The sequence below is a fragment of the Taurulus bubalis genome, assembly GCF_910589615.1.
Source record: "Taurulus bubalis genome assembly, chromosome: 13".
Taxonomy (NCBI): Eukaryota; Metazoa; Chordata; class Actinopteri; order Perciformes; family Cottidae; genus Taurulus; species Taurulus bubalis.
In genome coordinates, this window is record NC_136601.1 from 13,610,606 (window position 1) to 13,632,497 (window position 21,892).

A 21,892-nucleotide genomic window follows, 5' to 3' on the forward strand; every position below is an offset into this window, starting at 1 on the left:
TAAAGACATATGAGGATATTCTTTATACAAAGAGTGGTACAGATGAGTACATGTCTATACTGTGTGTATTACTGTTTGCGTAAACCAGGGATTAGTCACCAGCCAGTACTGATTAATGTGCTCTCTGTGTCGTTAAAACGAGAGCAAGAGAGAAGCAAGGTTAATCACATTACTGAATGCACTATCATGTGTTTCTGAGGGGTGAAAGGCTATCACTGCTAACATACACATAGATGCACCCATGCATGCAAAAGCATGCATATACAGATGCACGGACCATAATGACACACCTCTAGCAATGAGTGACCAAATTGATAGGTATAGGTACCAAACCCTGAGCAATAAGACGAACAATAGCATAACTGAAGTGCAGTGGCGTGCATGTATTTGAAAGAGACACAGAGCTAGTGAGAGAGAGAGAGAGAGACTTCTTGTTGAAATGTTTGGGTTGACTAGTCATTGGGGTCAATGACTTGTAGTCATTCTCCTAGCATAGCAGTTTGTAGGTCACAGTGGTATCTTTATAGTGTCTTTGCAGTATAGCTAGACCACCGTGTGTGTGTGTGTGTGTGTGTGTGTGTGTATGTGTGGACTGTGGAGGGATGTCTGGAGTGTGGTGTGCTGATGCTAATATGACTACAATGAGAATATGTGTGTTGTGTCGATATACAGTACATGCCTATAAGGCATTATAACAAATGTGCAGTATAAACAGGAGTATATCTCAGTCTGTCGACACCCTTATACTGTGGATTTTTTTACCTAGACTGAGAAGCAATGAGTCTTTGTTTCAGCTGCCATTTACATCTCTTTTATCTATTTATTGGGCCTGAATGTCTCACTGAAGTCTAGTTAATGTTTGATACGGTGTGTGTGTGAGTGTTTGTGCGCGCGCGTGTGTGTGTGTGTGTGTGGTCTGTCTAGCTTCGAGGACGTCCATCTGTGAGTGTGTAATAAACTTGTGACCATTGCAAAAACGTCTATGTACCCAACTGCTTTTACCTCATATAAAACACCTTGTCTATACAATACTTATATAAATAACCTATAAATAACCTCTGCTAAAGAACAAAGTTATCCTTACAGTGCATTATTAAATATTTTTTTAGATCACAGATATGTAAATTCAAATGACTGCAGTAAATCTATAGTAAATGTCGTGTTTACGCTAATTTCCTTTTAGTTTTTAGTCATTCATTTTTTTAGAGCCAGTTACGAACAATTGTCTCCTACATCAGGCCATTTTGTGAAGTCTAAATCCCAATATGCATGTTAATCATCATGGTGATTTCCCTCAGCAATCTGCACATCGCTCTGCAGGATTAATTTTCAGATGTCCATCGAGGACATGTAACAACAAGAACTGAAATGACCAGTTACTTCAAATTGATTCTACATTTTTCCTAAGTTTACATCTTCCTGTGTACTGCTGTAACCCTGTTACGCCACAGGCCCGTCATTTCACAGAGAGAACAGGAATTTCCAGAGGTATGAAACTACTACTATAATTGTCACACTTGTTCAGCCAGTTTTAAAGGGATCAAGATTTCACTTGATCCCTTTAAAAAGATTTCACCACCAGGATGAAAACCTTGATTGTACAATGTGTCAACTAAAATACTCCTGTATTGATGCTGATGGACTCATTTTGTTGCAGACTTTTTTAGAGTCTCGTTCTCAGCAGCTGCAGAATGTCTTCATCACTACTTTCTTGCAGTCACCATCAACTGATTTATCTCATTGTTTAAGATGATCCTCTCAGTGCTACATTTACTGCATTCAAATATGTCTTGAAAGTGCACTTTTATTTAAATACAATGTTACTCTTTGCAAAATATAACTTGTGATTGAATTGATGAGTCATAATCATTTTCTTCTGTTATGAACATTGGTTTATATCAGCTATATGTGGGTGATAGCTGGGTCGACAATGACTCTTTGATCTTGACTATCAGTATTTTCTGTTGAAAGGTTTTTGTTTAACATTTGTGTTTTCTAGTGCAATATAAGCCTGGTAACTGTTTATGTGTTGGCGTACATGAGGTTGTTTAAGGTACATGCCCTGTGCTGTCTTTTGTTTGCTTCTGTGAACTTACATTAAAGCTGCTTGCATCGTCGTGCCTCTATAAAATGTCCCCGTTTCCCCTATAAACTCTTAGAGTTTGGTTCTGGCTGGCAGCTGGGAACATGTGGCGCCAGGGCACTTGGTGGGAACTGTGTGTGGTTGATGGCATACACAAATCTGGACTTGTGAAGTGAAACGTGTACTATAAATTATTGATGAAGAGGAAGAAAAAACAGGGAAACCATCAACTATGCCTCTCGGACATTTCTTGCGTGGGTATACTTGATGTCTGGTGATGGCACAGACATGCATAAACATGCTTAAAGCAGAAAACAATTATTTGTTCGCGTAAATGATGTGTGCAAATCCCAGTACACATGTGGGTGAAGTCTATTGATCTCCTGTAAATAAAGACATGTGTGTTAGTAATGTGAATATACGTAGATGGCTTTTGTGTGCATAGATGTCAGCTGTATCTCTAGTTGTTCTGTGTGAGACTCAGAGTGTGTGTGCTTGTGTCGGTGCTTTCTGTGTGTGAATGATCTCTCTCTCCCTCTCTCTCTCTTTCTGTCTCTGTGAATGAGAGCGAGATCACTGATTGCCTCGGCTCAGTAACCATCACCATGCCAGCAATTGTGGGTGGAGGGATGTAAGAGGACAGGGGGGGAGATGGTTGAAGGTTGGTTTCCCTCTGGTCCCTCAGAGGTCTGCATGTTTCTTTTCCTCACTTTGCTCTTGCTCTTTGCTCTCCTATTGGCTTAATCCTTCTCCATCCTGTCGCTCATTCTTTCCCCCTCCCATCCCCACTGGTTTCCAATGTTTGACTGTGTGCTCTTTAAGAATCCATGTGGAAGAAAGCTTTCTTCTTTTCCAGCGTCACTGCATTTCTGTCTCTCAGTCAACCTCGGCTCAGAGATTGGACCAGATAACCAACTCATGTGTGTGTGTGTGTGTGTGTGTGTGTGTGTGTTCAACGTGCAGCCCCTATACAACGCCGTTGTGTGTATCTCTGTTTGTTTCAAATCCACCGTGATGCTCCTCCTTCCCATCATCCTTTGCTATGAGAGGAATATAGTTTTTGAGAGCAAGGGTTGCCTTGGTAACTATTGCTGCCATCTGTGTATGTTGTAAGAATGTTTGGTAATGTGTTTGTGGAAAAAGATGGAGGCGCATGCAGTCTTAATGCTTCAGCTCCCTTATTGCTGCATTATTTATTTAATAGTCAGCAGAAAGAACTGGAAGGTTACTGGGTTACAATTCATTCCAGGGGGAGATTAAAGGAGTCTAGTTTTAACACAGGGAAAGTGTGTCATTCTAGCAACAAATTCATAACGAAGTATGCGGCCAAAATATACCTCATCAAACAGTAGTCAGCCTTCAGTGAGAAAAAAGGACGATGAGTAGAGAGAAAACTATCATCAATTTAAATCCTCATGTATTTGCCTCGGCTTGTGTTGTTCAGCTGGGTGTCACCTTTTTCCAACTTAACCAATGCATATCAATGATAACCTTATTGGTTGCAACTCTTTTGATAATCAAATCATTGTGAGCATTCGCTGGTTTTGCTTTCATTTGAAAGGATTTGCTGCTGCTAATGTTATATATCGGCTCTTACAACTAGAAAACTAATGCCATTCACCACTTTCTACAGTAAATCTTGTATGATTAGAAAGAGAAAGGGGGAGACAAATGTTTTCAATTGTATTGCACTGATGGATAAAGTGGAAGAGTCAAATGGCCGTAATCAGAGCAACTGGCAGTCACCTGGTCCAAAGAGTTAAGACAAAATCAATCCCTTATCTAGTTGGAACAGTAATTTATTTAAAAGGTGTGAAGACAAAATGAAAACAATAGAAAAGAATTCCAAAAAAATCAATGAAAATAAAGGAGTGCTGACGTGATATGTGAGTATTGGTTTGTTCTTCAAGGGTCAGTGGACTACACTGAACCGACAGCTCTTCATTCTGTATAATATGTGAGCAGGTGGGATCACAGCACCTCTAGAAAAGGAATCATCAAGGTTAATTATTTAATGTATTAGTCTACTGAAAGAGAAGTGTTTAAGATGTGACAGACACATTTGCATGCACTGAGTCCAGCCCAGGGATTGGAATAAGGTGAAACTATATGGCCCACGCCACATGTATTAGAGAGGAGGGCAACAGAGGAGAGTGTAAATGTTAGTCCCAAAAATAGTCTGTTTCCCCCAGGCTGTAGTGCGTCATGTGGCTTGGGTCCAGTGAATTGTGCAGAGTACTTTGGTGTAACCCAGTTTTTAACACTGATTCACTTTTTCTTTTTGTTTGTCCGTCTCTCTCTCAAATAGAAACTCCCAGCAACCTCCAGCAATGATGTAGAGTTGACGATGATATGATGATGATGAAGGGCCTCGCACGGAGGTGGAGCAGCGATTGACTCTCTCCTCCTTTTTGCCAAACCTTGCACTCTATGTCCGTCCTGATTGGGCGGCCATAGTGCGATGTCCTCAACCACACCCCCTGCGGCGCCACCCCTTAAGAAGGGTAGGAAGCCGGAGAAATCGGAGGTGATGACCGACTCGGTGCAGGTCACCAACGAAGAACTGAGGAGCAAACTCCTGGACAACCAGATTGAGCTGCAGCAAGAGCGGGGCAAGGTGAGGAAGAGGAGGAGGAGGAAGAGGAGGAGGAGGGATGTTTCCCATGAAATGATCACAATAGAAGCAAAGAAAAGATATGGTGCCAAATTTCAAAGAATTATTTAAAAATGATTTACTTATTTATGCTGATCAAAGTAACAGAGTTGAAACTCTTTTTAACTGCAGCTAATATTCAATACAAGCACACTTATTAAGAAGTAATACTTATAGTAGGAGCTGTAATAATGGTGCACTCAGTATGAGCTGAGGTTATGTCTATTGGGGTTTTTCACTAAATGTTAATATATATTTTTTATTTCACGTTATTAATGCACACATTGTCATCAGCGTACACCACATGGCCAACCATCATGATATTTATCCAGTGGCTGTTAGGCCTTCCCTTCTAATACTGTACATAGTCTTGGAAAAGCTGTCTGGGCGGTTTGCCTCTTCTTGTGTCATCTGACTGACACACAACTCTCTGTGTTCTGGTTCCCTTCTCTGCATCCGTCATGGTTGTACTTCCCAGAAACGGTACCTGGAGTCAGCTCTTACTGTCAGACAAAGATGTTGGGACGTCCAAGCAAGGACAATTCTTTTTGAATGAACATTTATTTCAGCTGGCACCGAAGCTATAACTGTTCTCAATGTGTCTATGGCTCCCTTTTGGGGAATAAACAAGGAGCATTTTGTTGCCAGCACTTAAAGCACAAACTTGCAAATGAAGTCATCACAGTGCTGCACACAATGGGTCAAATGGATGAACACACTGGCATCCTGTGGTTTGTTCGATAATGACTGGTTGATTGAATTCAAATCCAACTCGAATGGCAAAATGTGTCTTTCTCCCAGGTATGTAAGCTTCGTGAGCGGCTCCAGGAGCAGCGGCAGGCTCGGGAGCTTGAGCAGCACAAACATGCTGTGGCACTCACTGACCTGCGCGCCAAACTCCATGAAGAAAAGCTCCGCGAGACAGCAGCCGTCCGTGAGACCCTGGCACGGCAGCATGAAGTCGAGCTGGCCCGGGCCATCAAGATCAAGGATGCTGAGGCGCAGAGGCTCCAGGGGCTCGTGAACGCACTGAGAGACGGAGCCGCCGACAAGCTCAAAAACGCTCTGCTCGGAGAGGCTCGGGAGGAGGCCAGGAGAGCTTTTGATGGGGAGAGGATAAAGCTACAGCAGGAGGTATGTTATAGCATGTACAGGTTACGGTATTGCAATATTAATTATGCTTTCAATATAGATTGTGGAAAAATATGAATGTGGTAACTGGGACATCACCAAATGCATTCAAGTATTAAACGTAATTCTGCTGTCAAACCGCGTCTGTTGTTCTCTGCTTCTAAGAAATTAGAGCTCTGTCAACTTTGTTGACATCTGAAAATCCTTATGAGTGTATGTGTGTTTGTTGATGTGGGACGGGTGTAAACCTTTGTGAATTTGCTTCTGAAAAACAGGAAACAGGGTGGAAAAGCCTGTCGCCAAGCTATTGTTTTCGATGTAGTCTTTCCAGACAAACAGGAAATCTACCATTACAACTGTCTAATGGGATAGGACGTGTGTTTATAAATATGAGTGGGGCTCTCTTTGTTGTTTTTGGTATTGTGTGTGTTAATATTGTTGTCGATGTGTTTTTTTTTAGATCTTGGAGCAAAAGACAGCCAGGAAGCAAGCTGAAGAGGCGCATGCAAATGCTCTGCAGGCCGATAAAGCTAAAGCAGCAGGTCTCCGCACAGCCTACCAACAGCACCAGGATGAGGTGCACCGTATTAAACGTGACTGCGAGAGAGACATCCGCAGACTGGTGAGGCCACATGCTGTTGGGACGACACACATAAAAGACACTACATATGTTTTATCTTTAACGGATAGTTTTTAGATAAAAGGCTAAAATATTAAAAAGACACGGATGACGGTATAGTTACTGGTGACTCTTTAATATCATATAATATGTTACAGATATTTAAAATGTATCAGAAATTAGTCTATTTAACATTTATTTACCTTTTATTAGGCATATTTACATTTACATTATCAACTTGCCCGCGCCATGTAATATTTCTCAATAATTTTGAATATTCACAACCAAATAAGCAACAGTCAATTACCCTTGTGTTGAACACTGAGCCCTTGAGCTGATCTGCCTCAGCAGGTCTGTGTGGGTGAGGTTTTATTGCCAGTGGTTTGGCCAAATAAGCAAACCAAGCAAACGCCCAAGTGTCATCCCATTTAAATTATGTAGTTAAAGTAGTAAGTTAGTTTGTTGATAGAAACTCTACACACACACAGACATCTCTGAAATTAAATAAAAAAAATGTTTGCAGTAATGCTCAATACGTATGATGCTCAGAGAAAAATGTTATTCCATATATGATCACTTCCTTGGGCCTTTATGCAGAGTGTCCTGTATGTCCATCACAACAAGTTAACTACAAAAACTACTTTGCTAATTAAAAAATATGAAGCAATGAATAATAAAAAGACAGATCTTACACTGCCCCATAAACCATACACTATTATTCATATGATAGGTTAGCTTGATAAACCCAGCAGCTGTTAGTTTTATAGTCCTTGTCTGCCTCAACCACATTTGAATTTGACCAAGAGTCCATCATTATCTGTTTTTCTGCTTCTGAAGTTTATCTCACTGACCTATGAAGGTTAGAGGCTAATTGCGGTGTTGTCTGTCTCTGCCCATCTCAACATGTGGTTCTGATCTGCAACAATAGAACTCTGTATACCTGCTGCAGTTACTCATTAACCCTGTTACATACAGAAGTGCTACATCAGGTATTATTGTTTGTAAAGGAATGTTTGAGCAAGAAGACTTAATAATATTTGGAATGAATAGTACAATAGTAAAACATGGTTCATTGAGTGAGAGCAGGCAGTGAAGAAAAAAAACACAAAATACAGAGGGAAGTAGAGGGAAAATTTGTCAGAATAAGTTATGTGAACACACAGCAAGAGCAAAGCTTCATAAATTAATCACAGCTGGAGCACTAGATTTTAAAAGTTAAAACATTGTCGCTTCCTTAATCTGTTCTCGGCCAACGGAGCATGCATCTTGTTAGACCAAAGGTGTAGCCAGTGTGGGACTGAAGGTTAAAAGGTGTATCATGCTAAACCTGATTGTTTGCTCATAAATAAAACAAAAGAACAATGTACTTCATACAAACCAGGCAAAATGTTTGCTGAATTTCCAACATATATTAAAACCTATTCCGGTAATATTAATGTAACTGTAACGGGGACTCAATGAAAAACTATCTGTCTGTCTGACTCACTCTTTCCACCACCAACCACCATGTCCCTATCCATCCCTCTTATAGATGGACGAGTTGAAGGGGAAGGACCGGGTGATGTCTGCCCTGGAGAGGGAGCTGGGGCTGCAGGCCGGCTACGCCCAGAAGCTTCAGCTTCAGAAGGAAGCTCTGGATGAGCAGCTGGGTCATGTACGAGAGGCTGAGAGACACAACCACGGCAGCCCAAAGCGAGAGCTGGTGCCTGGGCTGGGGGACAACTCAGACCTGCTCAACAACCAGGTATACACGTGAATCTGTGCATAGACATGTCATTCTCAAATGTGCACATGCTTTACACTGGATTTGACTGGATACTTCATTTTTCCCTAGTTACAAGGACAAATGTCAATCATATGTCATATGGAGATAAACAATATTGTAAATCTGTACATTAAGTCACACCTGCACATACAGCTCATACATTCATGAGAAGCATGTGGATACACTGTGTATACTGCACACACAGGTCCACAGCTTCTCAGTGAAATGGCATCTCATTCTTCATCCCATCACCTCCTCTTTAACATCTACCTCAATTACCTGCCTGCCTGCATGTACTCCCTTTTTTAGTTTGTATCTTCCTCCTCCTCTCCTCTTCCCCTTGCTCCACAGGAGGTGGAGGAGCGGGACATGAGGAGGTTCCAGCTGAAGATTGCAGAGCTCCACTCGGTCATCAGGAAATTGGAGGACAGAAATGCACTGCTGGCTGACGAGAGGAATGAACTTGTGAGTAACACTGAGACACACAGAAGAACATATATGCAGTGATTATGTCATTATTATTATTATATTCCTAGTGCAAATAAACACACACACACACTCAGAAGTAAATACATGCAATGATTATAGGAAATACACAGACACATTGTGACACTAAGAGTACATAAATACACACATAAACAAACATGCCTATGAAATGTGTGTTCAAACATGATATTTTCTCAGCCTTCATCTTGCCTCTCCTGCTCAAACTGGAAATTCCTTGTCACTAAAAGACTTACGATTGCATTGTTTCCCCTCCCTGTGTCCTTCCTCTGTCCAGCTGAAGCGGGTGCGAGAGGCCGAGATCCAGATGAAGCCCATGTTTGAGAAGAACAAGCGACTGTCCAAGAAAAATGACGACCTCCTGCAAACGCTGCAACGCATGGAGGAGAAACTGAAGAACCTGAGCCGAAACAACGCAGAGATGGTGAGATGCATCCAGTATATGTTTGACTACCACTACTCTGTTGTTTTCCTTCACAACAATCATAACATGAGCCCCTTTCTCTGTCTCTCTCCTTTAGAAGGAAAAAGCTGCCGCCTCTCGGCCCCCCTCACAGCAACAATCCATTCAGTCCCAGCTGAAGCGGCCAAGCTCCCTGACAGACTTGAGCCATGCCCACGAGGAACAGGAAGTGGAGTTCCTGAAGCTGCAGGTTTCGGAGCAAAGTGGCATCATTGATGAGCTCACGCAGGTCAGGATTTTACTCAAACCCCATTATATTTTGTGAAGAAATCAATCAAAATTCTAATTGGTTTGAATGTGTGTCAAGTGTTGCTGTTTTTAACATATGCAGTTTCACTTATGGTGAAATTGTTTTAGCTGGAGATCTTAACTGGGACTGGCTAATGCCTGTGTCTAATGATTTTAAATCTTTTTGTGATTCTGTTAATCTTACCCAGTTAATAAATTCACCAACTCGCCTTGAGATGTCCACATTAATTGACTTGATTTTAACTAATGTTCCTCATAAATTCTGACCTGTTGGTGTTTTCTGTAATGACCTAAGTGATCTTGTGCTGTTCCTGCAAGCAGGAACTCTAAGGTCCCTAAATTAAAACCACGTATCATTTATAGGAATCTTACACATTTTAACGAACAAGGGTTTTATCATGATTTGTTTAATTTGAATTGGAGGAGGATAGAGCTATTCCCTGATGTGGAAACAGCCTGGTCCTTTTTTAATGATGGTTTTACACAAATCATAAATGCACAGGCCCTTTTAGGAGATACAGAGTACAGGGACATGAAAATCCCTAGTTCTCCTCTGATCTAGCAGACAGTATTCATGAGCGAAATCTAGCTTGGACTAAGGCAAGAACAACAGGTTCTGCCACTGACTGGCTTGTGTTTAGAAAACTAAGAAACAAATGTTCTACTTTTATCAAGAAAGCAAAATCGGAATATTTTTTGTCTGTTACTACTGAAAATGTAAATGATCCGAGGAGATTTTGGAAAACTATAAAATTCCTCTCTGTGAGCAAGAACTCACAAGTTTACCAGTTTTTATTATGAAGGATTCTGTCGCTGTTTATGACAAAATGGATGGTACTGAATTCTTTTAACACACACTTCATATTTTCTGGCTCTCTGTTTGACTCTTATTGTCCAAGGTCTGTGAAACCTTGTACTGTACTATTGTTCCAGTTTATACTGGTCAGCCTTTTAATTTTACCCCATTTCCTGTGCAGGAAGTTCATAAAGCCCTAAAAAGCCTACATCTTAGGAAACCTTCAGGGCCTGATCGTATAGACCCTTACTTTTTTAAATTGGCTGCTGATTTTGTTGCTGAGCCACTTGCATATATTTTTAATCCGACAATGAAAAATAATGAAATACCAATGAAATGGAAATCTGCCTTTGTTCTCCCACTGTTTAAAGGTGGTGAGTGGTGACCCAGCTATTTTAAATAACTATAGGCCAATATCTAACTTATCTGTACAATTTAAGGAGTTATTGTACACCAATGTCATTTTATCAACCTACCAGTCAGGCTTTAGGAAAAAACATAGCACTGTTACAACTGCACTGAAAGTGGTAAATGACATTTGTGTTGCTCTTGACAAGAAGCAACATTGTGCGTCACTGTTTATTGAGCTGTCCAAAGCATTTGACACAGTTGACCATGATGTTTTAAGGCTGAGGCTCATCAACTCAGAGCTCTCGGAACAAGCGGTCGCTTGGTTCACGAGCTACCTTGAGAATAGGTCTCAGTGCATCAGATATGAGGGTCTATCCTCTGATATTGCTGCCGTCTGTAAAGGTGTGCCACAAGGATCTGTATTAGGTCCACTTTTATCTATTATTTATATAAATAAATCTGGGCCAAAATGTGGTGGACGCTAACTGTCACTTCTATCCTGATGATGTTTTAATGTTGTTCAAAATACCCTTTTTCAACTGAAACTTGTTCTAAATACAGATAAGACAAAACTTATGTTGTTTTCAAACAGTCGGAGTAGGCCACAGAATATCCCTTCGGTGGTCACTCTTGAAGGAAGTGAAATATTGGTTGTTGACTCTGATAAATATCTGGGTATTGTGATTGATGACTCCCCCACTTTTCAGCCACATGTACAGTACCTGGTGAAAAGGTTGAGGTTAAAACTGGGTTTTTATTTTCTAAATAAACTGTGCTTTTCAAATAATGTAAAAAAGCGATTAGTTGCTGCTACTTTTTTTTTTATCTGTGTTGGACTATGGTGATCTTCTTTATATGCATGCCTCTGCTGCCTGGTCAGGTCTCCCTCGAAAAAGAGATTTGTAATCTCAATGGGACTCTCCTGGTTAAATAAAGGTTTAAATAAAAAAAAAAATAAAAAAAAAAATATATATATATATATATATATATATATATAACCTGAAATATTTTCTGGAAAATAATCAAAGATGGTCGTACTAGCCCATCATTTCTTCCTCTATGCCTTTTGGATCCCTGTTGGAACAAGTTATATATTTTCAGAAGAGGCAGTTGTTTGGTAGAATGTATTCATCTTCACCCGTCTTTCACCTCCAACACTATTTTCTGTACCTTCCCATCACAAGGGATAAATGCTTTATTCTTATGATGATATTGTTTGCTGTCCACCGTTACCACTTCATCTAATGTATCAGTACAGTTTGATTTTCATTTTCTTGTGTTCTTATTTGACCTCTGATTTTGCAGACACTGCTACATACATATTATATTGTGATGCCTGTTGTTTTGATTGAGCTGTGTCTAATCTAAAACTCAGATGTGAGGTTGGTCTTGACCTTGATGACCTTGTGTTTTCCTTTAGGAACGTGACCGATTGGTGATGAGCAAAAAGAACCGGCGGAAACCTCCAAAATTGTCTAAAGTAAGTGTTTTATAATGGCCAGTAGTGTGTAACTAAGCAACTACCGTATCTGTGGTTGACTGATCTTCAAGGACTGTTTTTAATTGAGTGTGTGTGCGTGTGTCTCTGAGCCTGTTTGTGTTTAATTGGGCTCAGGAGACAGTGATGCCAGTATCCCTCACAGCTGGGAGCATCACGCTGAGCATGCATGCAACTCCTGCATGAACCAACCACCCCAGATAGTGGGAATTATCTTTTTGTTGTTACTTTATTTTTTGTTACTGTATTTAGTGTTATTGTATGATTATGTTTAACTAAACTTGTGCGTCACAGTTTGTGTCTTTTTATCTGTGCTTTCTCCTGTGTTAATAAAGAGGGAAACGGGATTATGGTAACTAATTGTCTGTGTGCATGTTTGAGCTCAAACTCCAGGGGACATTTTAGAGTCTGTGATGTTGCTAAGAGGAGGAGTTTGTAGATGCATGTAAGTTATTATATCCGACCTCTGCTGCAAGAACCAGTTTGTCACCTGGGTGAGGTGGATACAGGGATGGGCACAGCGGCTTTTCTCTTGGTCTTGCACCTGGAAGTTTGTCTCTTTTTTGAAGGAATTTAAAGCGTAATAAATGAGCTTGGAGCCAAAAAGGAGAATCTGGCATTTTGTTTTTTCTGTAGGAGTATTTTAATTGTAACCAGAAGCTTTGTGGTCTGTTTTTTGATTTTTGTGTGGGAGTGCAACGGAAAGTAATTGCGCTTTCTGGACGTTACTAAAGGCCCGCCGCACAGCTCTGTATACATCTGATAGACATATTTGGGGGATATTCTTTGTTGGTGTTTTTGGTCTCATAGCAACATGACAGAGTACTTCCTACTTATCCTCTACTTCTCGGCCTTCATTTGCCTCTGTGCCCTTGTCTGCCTGTACTTCTCTGGTTGCCAGGAGATGACTTATAAACATGATGGTAAGGACTCGGCAGTAATAGAAAGAAAGAAGTAAACAAGCACTGGAGACCTGATCTGTACAACATTTGGCTTAAAAAAGTGATATGTGTGGTGGATTTAAAAGCTTTATTGAATTCAAACAAATAAATGTTATGGTTTGGGTTTTATTTAACAATGTGCATATTCTCTTTTTTCCTCTCTTCCTCTCTTCAGAGGCATGTTGTGGAGACATATTTTGGATTTGATGAGGAGTCGGTAGACTCTGAGACCTCCTCCCTGACCTCCTACAACACTGACCTCACGCCTGCAACTCCAGAGGAGGATTTGGAAGAGGTAAGATAATTCTCTGTCTACATTGAAAGAATCAATTTAAACTATATTTTACAGTTCTAACAACTGAAAGATGTACTGCCTATACTTTGAGATATAAGATTCAAGACATTGTATTTGTCACATATACATGCAAGTAAGTTACTTATATGGAAAGGTGGTTGCGTCAAACTCCCGGTACAAGTACAATACAAGTAGAACAAATTATAAATACTTGTTAAAATATACAAACATTGTAAAGTTAATGGGAAAGGAAATATGTGAAGGGAAATCAAGGCTCTATTGTTAATTTTTCAAGGCTCTGGTAGCCTGTTGCCATAACAGACGGTGAAGCTCCCCGTCAGGATGCTCTGTACTGCAGTCGAGTAAACCGATTTCTGTGAAACTTTGAATATTGTCAGCTGTCTGAGGTAGTGCGTTTAAAGCCCTCAGTAATATGCACACCAAGGTACTTAAAGCTGGTCAAACTGGAGTCCCGTCAATTTCCAGTGGAATGTTAGACCTATGACGCTTCCTGGCACAGTCCACAACCAGCTCTTTGATTTTACTGATGTCAGGAAAAATGGGGTTGGCTTGCCACTTCCTCCAGATATGTCGCTTTACCGTAATTCGAGATCTGGCCCACCACGAATGTGTCATCAGCAAACTTTATTGTGGTGTTGGACCTGCGTTTTGCCAAACAGTCTTATGTGTATAAGGAGTACAGCACAGCAGTGGGCTCCACACTTAACCTTGGAGGGCTCCAGCGCTGAGGGTGAACAGGTTGGAGGTATGTCTGCCCATCATGACCACCTGCGGTCTAGTGGTGAGGTGGAAACAAAGAAAATCTAGGATTCAGCTGCACTGAGTCAGTTTACTGTCCAGTGTGGATGGGACAGTTGTGTTACAGGGCCAGTGTGGAGCATTTCCGTGGATCTCCTTGCTAGCAGAAGTGGAATATAATATTTACAACTATGTTTTCATTAGTTTTGCAATACCCCATTTTTAGTTTAGGTTTTGTGTCTTTGTTTGACCCTGTCTCTTTTTAATATATCTTTAATTTATATTTTTCTTGAAAAAAGATTATTTCCCGTGAAGAGTCTGAGCTTCGTTTCCGTCAGTTGACCAGAGAGTACCAGGCTCTCCAGCGGGCCTACGCTCTTCTCCAAGAACAGACGGGGGGCTCTCTGGATGCTGAGAGGGAGGCCAGGGTTTGTACTACCACATTCATCACTCTGCTCCATTTAGCCATGATCCAACATTTTTCAAAAAATGTTCTCTACTTTGCAAATACACTATACATACTTCAGGAAGTGAATATAACTTCAAAGTCTAGTAAATCATTGAAATATATGTTTTTCAGAATGTATAGTGTTCTTTTGTCGTGTACCAAATGTTCACGCATCTTACCTGATGGCTGATCGTTCCCTCCGCAGACACGTGAGCAGCTGCAGATTGACCTCAGCAGCTGCCAGTCCAAGATTGTCGACCTGGAGAAGGCCCTGACCGAGAGGGGGCAGGTAACAAAGACGGGGAATGGTGACAGGAGCTCACTGGTCCTGCTCTCACTGGCCCTCCTGCATGTGTGTCTGGCTGCTCTGCTCCTAGTCTGGCGCTATGCAGACCAGGTCTGCCGCAGAATCCTCTGATGTCACTTCTGCATGTTCTTCCACACCCTCCTGTCCCTCCTTGTTGGTACTGTTTCTTATTATTGGGCCTTTCAGTGATGATAAACCTTGAGAGGAGGCTTAAAACACTCTGGTTCCTGTCAGCTATGAAGAGATTGATATACAAGTAGAGATGCACTGATCGATTGGTTGCCGATTGTTACCGACTGGCTTTCAGCTGACCGACCATGTGTTGGTGTGGAAGTTCTTCAGCGTGACTGAAGAAGACATAAAGCTCTCAATTTATCACAACTGCACAACTACAAGTCCAAAATAAGCTGTGGAGGAACAGCAACCCAGCTAATGTTAACAGAGGTTGCATTGACTCGCATTATGATGCATCCAGCACTATAGTATAAATTAGTATTAGGCTAAGGTAAATTAAAATGCTATCATGATGTTTTCACATTGAGTTTTCAGTGAGAAACTTGCACAAAAACACTTTTACGTTTAACGTCCTAACAATAGCTCTAAACAGCTTATAATACATAATTAGATTAATGAGATTTTTTTTAATCAAAAGTTTTTTGATAAAAATACAATACTTTATATCGTAATCATTTACATTGTGTTTTTTTTAAATGCAAATAACCACTATAGATAACTAAATAAAGTGCTGCTGCACGGTGGTGTGGTGGCTGGCACCGTTGCCTTACAGCAAGAGGGCTTCCCCAGGCTTCCACACATAGGCTAGATGGGCCTTCTGCGTGGAGTCTGCGTGTTCTCCCAGTGTCAGCGTGGGTTCTCTCCGCGTTCTCCACCTTCCTCCCACAGTCCAAAGACATGCCACTTTGGTTAATTGAAGACTCTAAATTGCCCGTAGGTGTGGATGTGACCGTTAAAGGGTGCATGTCTCTATATGTCAGATGGGATCGGCTCCTCCACGACGCTGAACAAGATAAGCGGTTAAAGATAATGGATGGGAACAAAACATCTTGGTCTGAGAAGAAAAAAAGAACAAAAAAAAATACCTATTTTGTCAATCTAAATAGATTAAAATAATTCAAATTTGTAGCAATTGAATTAATAATTACTGACCATCATGAGAAACACTGGGATTATTATGACTCATATCACTACTTTTAGTTTCTTCATTTGTTGTGAAGTTTTTTCTTTGTCACTGCATGTTTTCTGCATGTTGCCTGTTCACTGTGGCTTGATCCATCTGTGAATTTGATTTGCTGCTCTGCTATTTTTTTCCTTGGATTGCCTCCATTTCCTTCTGTTACTGAGAACTCTTGATGACTGTGAATGCAGCTCATTTTCTTGTTATCTAAAGAGAGGTCTTGATTTCTCTGGATCAATAAACCTTTGCCACTGCTCCTCTGTTCCTGTCTGTTTGTGTCTATGGTTCATTTGCTTGTGTCATTTGGAAGTGCATTTGATGGTGTTGTGGATGTGCTCCTTCCTTTCATCTTCCTGCCAGTGTCATTTCTTGCTGATGTTGTGTTTGGTTGTTATGGCAGGATTCAAAGTGGGTGGAGGAAAAGCAGTACATGCTCAGGACCAACCAGGAACTGCACGAGAAGGTAGATTGCATTAGTCCATGCTCATTTTTTTGGACGAGCATTCAATATCAGCTCTCAGCATTTGACAATTGTCTATTCATTGTACTAAAGTTGATCCCAAAAAGGTTTGAAATCCATAATACTATGAAGAAAAAAGTTAAATTAATTTTGATAAGATTCAATGCTATTATGAGATAATTTGGGATGGTTCTTAGTTATCAAAATATATATATTTTTTAAACTATGATATCTACAGGACATTTCTTATCCAGTGTTCATAATGCTTTGTAAACATTACCAAACCATCATAACAAAGGTGTGTGTGTGTGTGTGTGTGTAGATGTGTGTGTCGCAGCAGGCGGAGTCGAGGTTGCACGCTGAGGTTCAGGATGCCCGGGATCAGAATGAGCTGCTCGAATTCAGGGTGCTTGAACTGGAAGTAAGAGACTGTACCAATGTCAAACTGTCAGCAGGAGGCGACAACAACAATCTCAGTTCGAGACGCAAGACCTACATTCAGTGACTCACCAGACAGACACACTGTTCACTCATCCACTCTCTGTACATCTGTGTTTTGCATTGTTTTTGCATGGCAGCTGTGTGCACACCCCCTCCACTGAACTGGAATGTTTTTTTTTATTGAGAGTATGTTGTGTTAAGATGAATGTATTTTTTTATTGAATAAAAATGTATTTAAGTTCAATATTCAATCCCATCTATGTTCATTTTGTCTCTCACTTTTGCATGTGTGTCCCACATTTTGTTTACATTTTCCATAATATTAATTAAAGCTAATGTCCATGGATAGTCAAGGAACGATGAACAGTGGAGAGTAATTTCGGGATTTTGATTGTTTATCTGCTAAGTATTTTTTTCTTTAATATTAGAGTTAATTAACAAGTTAGGTTACTAACCTAGAGGTTGAAAGGCATGTAGCATCACTCACATCAGTTGATATTGCGTCTGTTTGTGTTCGCTTAGCCTGAATGTAGACAGTAGCATCTGTTTGAGATCACATTCTCAGTTTTGAGTTTCAGCATGTGTTTTCAAACTCCCGAGTTGTTTGTGGTTTGGTTTCCCATTTAAATCTATGGGTTTACACCTCCCTCATTTTGGCAGATACCGACCATGTTTTCAGTGTCATGTAAGTAAATCCCTCATTCACTCCCTTTTCACACTCGGTCACATTCAATATCTGTCGTTCGCAGTGCACCTCCATCAATGTTAAGATGAAATATTACTTTCCTGTTGGACTTGTAGAAATGCTGGTCAAGCAGATGGAGTTTTTAGGTGTGTGTGTATGAGTATTCACATGATATGTGTTTTCTATAGGAGAGGGAACGTAGATCTCCTGCCCTCAATCTTCACATGTCTGCGTTCCCCGAGAACAGCAGCAGTGCCCTGCAGATCTACTGTCACCAGGAAGGAGTCAAGGTGATACAATTACTTTCACAAATGCAGACTATTTTTATTTTAAGACTACACACAGTCAGCATGATGTCTGATTTTGTCCTTTAGGATGTAATCATTCCTGAGCTGATGAAGAAACTGGATATCCTGGGGGATAACGGGGTAAGTTCAAACACCCTGTTGGATTGAAATAATATATATATATATATATATATATATATATATATATATATATATATATATATATATATATATATATATATATTTATTTCAAATCACTGGTATTTTTACATTTCAGACTTGTATAACATCTGTTGTGTTTTCTGTAGAATCTCAGAAATGAGGAACAGGTAGCAGTGATCCAAGCAGGGACAGTAATCTCACTGTGTGAAAAGGTGAGTGAAAGGCCTCTCCGACATGTTGGGTTTTTGCTGACACCCAGTGGACACACATTGTCATAATACTTAATTTATTTTGAAAACAGCCACTACATTCAAGTCAATTAATTGTAAAGTGAAATATGGATGGTAATAATACAGCTCCTAGCTTCTGAGAACTCATTAATCACTCACCTTTCCTCCCCGTTCAGTGGTTGAAGCAGATAGATTGCACAGAGGCCGCCCTCACACAGAAGATGATAGACCTGGAAAATGACAAGGTGAATAATCTATTTACCAGTAGAGCATGCAGTCTTGGTTGGTTTTGACAGTCTGACTTTAAGATGCAAAAGTCTTTTCACTATTGTGTACACAGAACAAGCTATTTATGGGCTTGTTTTTTTTCTGCTGTCAAAATGACCGCCCAGATTTAATATTTGTACTGTTCTCCAGCATTCACTTGTGATACCATGTCCTGTATGATATATCATCACATCTTGCTGCAGGAGCTTTTCAGCAAGCAGAAAGGATTCCTCGAGGAAGAGTTGGACTACAGGAAGCAGGCTTTGGACCAGTCCTACATGGTACGGAGCCTGGAGCAGTATCTGTCCCTTTCTACAAAAGTTGGCGAAATCCTCTCAAATAGACAAAATGCACTCATTTATATTGATTACAACATTAACCAAGGTTGTATACAAGGAATAAAGGATTCAGGAATGCATAGGTGCAACATTGTCATTCCAGCATGACACATAATCGTTTGGAACCCCATTTAACCTCACGAATGCAACGTACCTCCATAAAGGTAAAATTGTGTCGGGATACTGCATCTTTTACCACTGAAGTCTAAATTCTGTCAACAATGTTAGGCACTAAATTGATATTTGGCTTTTCTTTATTGTTTGAATGCTCTTTTATCTTCTGAGAAGGCCAATTAATTGATCTACTTCCTATGTAACTTGATTCAAGTAGACAACTGGGGAAGTTGAATAAATATTCTAGACAGAATTGGTGTAATACGATTTTAAAGTTAGATTTTGTTAGCATGAATGATCTTAAAACATTCTCTTCCTCCTGACTTAAATAGGCTGCACCCAGAAAACAAAGGTTAACACTTAGTGCACTCTTTATATAATTATAACCATTTAATATGGTCAGGTTTTATGTTGGTTTGTCTTTATGTTTCCACTTTGTATTGTGTTGGTGAAAGCTTGTTTTTTACATGGTAACTTTTCTGGACCAGTTAGGCAACTGTGGAATTAATTTGTAAGGGACAGAATAAAAACACGGTTTGTGTTGTTGATATAATGAAGTTGCCATGTGAATGTCGAGCCTAGATAAACCTTAATATAAAGTGGAACAATGTTCCTCATATCTGCCATGGTCACAGTGGTGTGTGTATGTATGTGTGTGTGCGTTTGTGTGCATATGTGTATCCGTTTGTGTGCTTGTGCATGCCTGTGTGTGTTTCTGCATGTGCATGTGCATGTCCATGTGTGCGTATGTTTGTGTACCTGTATGTGTGTGTATGTGGCTGGCTGTGCAGAGGATCGAGGAGCTGGAGGCCACGCTGTATAGCGCTCTGCAGCAGGAGCAGCCGGCATGCCAGGCGGTGGCCGAGTCGCTGACAGACAGGCAGAGGGAGGAGCTGAGGCTAGCCGTGGAAAAGCTGCGGCGTCAGATTCACCGGCAGAGCCGGCAGTTTGACAGTCAGATCTTACAGGAGCGCATGGAGCTCCTACAGCAGGCCCAGCAGGTAAGGCTTAAAACAAATAAAGTCAGGTTACTGAGTCCTGCCCTCCCTCAATCTGACCCCTGGTACCTGTCTGAAACGTCTGACCCCACCACACCTCTGGTGCTATGAGAAAGATGCAGTATCCCTGTGTGTGCAACCTGTAGCCCTATCTGTAAGTTTATATGTGGAAGTGGAAGAGTGACAGGATGAGACTGAATGACTTTGTGTGTGTGAATGTGTGTATATCATTGTGATCTGAATACCTCCCCCCCACTCCTTCCGTATCCGTCCACTTTGCAGCCCTCACATTAGTTTTACACCCATGGCTCGTGCAGTACATGTGATTCATCACGTACATCAACAACCTCTGCACCTTTAAATTTGTTTTGAATCAGTTCGACTGTAACTAACATGGCTTCCCTAAAATCTCTAACCCTAAAACACTTAAAACACAACTCTCATCCGCTACTCATGAAATATACTCACTAACTAAATATGTTTCTGGAAACTACTGTTTCAGTTTATGGATTGATCCAAAAGTCCAGTAATATTGTTTCCTCTTTCCTACAGTTTGGCTTTATACAGTATGTCCTACCAGACTTAATGGTTCAGTAATTAATGAAACTGCTTGTTTTTATTACCTTAATGAATGTTAAAGCTGTGTTTGGTTGAAGCATTTAGCATCAGCTGCACCAAAGATGCATTCGGAGCAGAGGATATTTAATTAAAAAGCTTGTTTTAGTTTTATATTTCCAAGTCTGTCCTGGTGTTTTTGCCAATTAATTAGTATCTTCCTTTCTTTTTTTTTGTTTCACCCTGATCACACTTACATATACTCTGGCTAGATAACAGATTTAACACTAATATGTTATTCTGCAGTCAGTGAATAAGCTGCTCTGGCTTTAAGTCTCAATGATGGAGTCACTTCCACTCTTAAATCTTTCCGTTGGTTGCCATGGCAGCTCATTCTTACCCAATGCAGCTACCATGGAGACAGAAGGCATTATGGGAAGGAGGCAGAGTATTTGGAGCAAATGCAGGAATAGTTGGATCACAGTCTTATTAACCATTTAGCAACTGTTTCTTTTGTTAGATTGTGAGATCTGGCCAAATGATCTTAGTTTAGTATTTATACAGATTTTGTGCACCCTAACCATGTCTGTCTTTGCCTTGCAGAGAATTAGGGAGCTGGAGGGCAGGCTTGACTTGCAAAAGAGACAAGTAAAGGAAATAGAGGAGAAGGTACATGTTCACATTATTTGTTTCTCTCTTGAAAGCTTTCTCTTGTGGCTGGTAGAGTCTGTGTGAACTGTGACGTGACAAGACAAAGATTATCAAGAGAGAATGTGAAGGAGTAAACATCTTCTGTACTGGTGATGCATTTTATTATATTAACTTCTTGACTGTCTTTTTCTTTCCCCTTTTCACCTATTAATTAAACCCCTTGTGTTCCTTTAGTTTTTGTTCCTCTTTTTGTTTTTCTCTTTAGCATTTATTCTTTGGCCTTAATGAAAGTGACCGTGGACCCACATCAGGTTGCACCTTTTATTCTCTGTATCATATCTATATATTTAACACAGTTATAGTGTTGCTAGTAACAATTATGATGAGGAAATAATTCAAAACGATGTCCTTTCTCTTAGGTGTTAAGGTGCTTTGGAAGGAGGCAAGAACGAAACAAAACTTAGTTGTTTTTTATGCATTTGTAGACAGTTCACGAAAACCCCATGGCCTTTTTTCATAAATGTGCACTTTTGACCCTTACCTGGAATGCAAACATCTTTGAAACTGTAATAAGTAACCAGATATACATGAGATTAAAGTGAGATTTATTTATGAATAACATTTACTATCGTGGTTCTTGGACCTGG

The 21,892-nt window shown here is 40.4% G+C and overlaps 1 protein-coding gene across 1 annotated transcript; it reads left to right on the plus strand.

Annotated features, from left to right (window-relative positions):
* Positions 1-4,544: 4,544 nt before the first annotated feature.
* Positions 4,545-21,530, plus strand: jakmip1 (janus kinase and microtubule interacting protein 1; the record flags this gene model as incomplete). Its single annotated transcript, XM_079228905.1, has 21 exons — positions 4,545-4,700; positions 5,538-5,870; positions 6,328-6,489; positions 8,018-8,230; positions 8,603-8,716; positions 9,033-9,179; positions 9,277-9,447; positions 12,035-12,094; positions 13,229-13,348; positions 14,407-14,535; positions 14,761-14,844; positions 16,458-16,520; positions 16,840-16,938; positions 17,832-17,933; positions 18,018-18,071; positions 18,239-18,304; positions 18,499-18,567; positions 18,793-18,870; positions 19,833-20,042; positions 21,198-21,263; positions 21,480-21,530. 21 exons carry the CDS (start codon positions 4,545-4,547, stop codon positions 21,528-21,530), a joined length of 2,547 nt encoding a protein of 848 aa, XP_079085031.1.
* Positions 21,531-21,892: the final 362 nt, after the last annotated feature.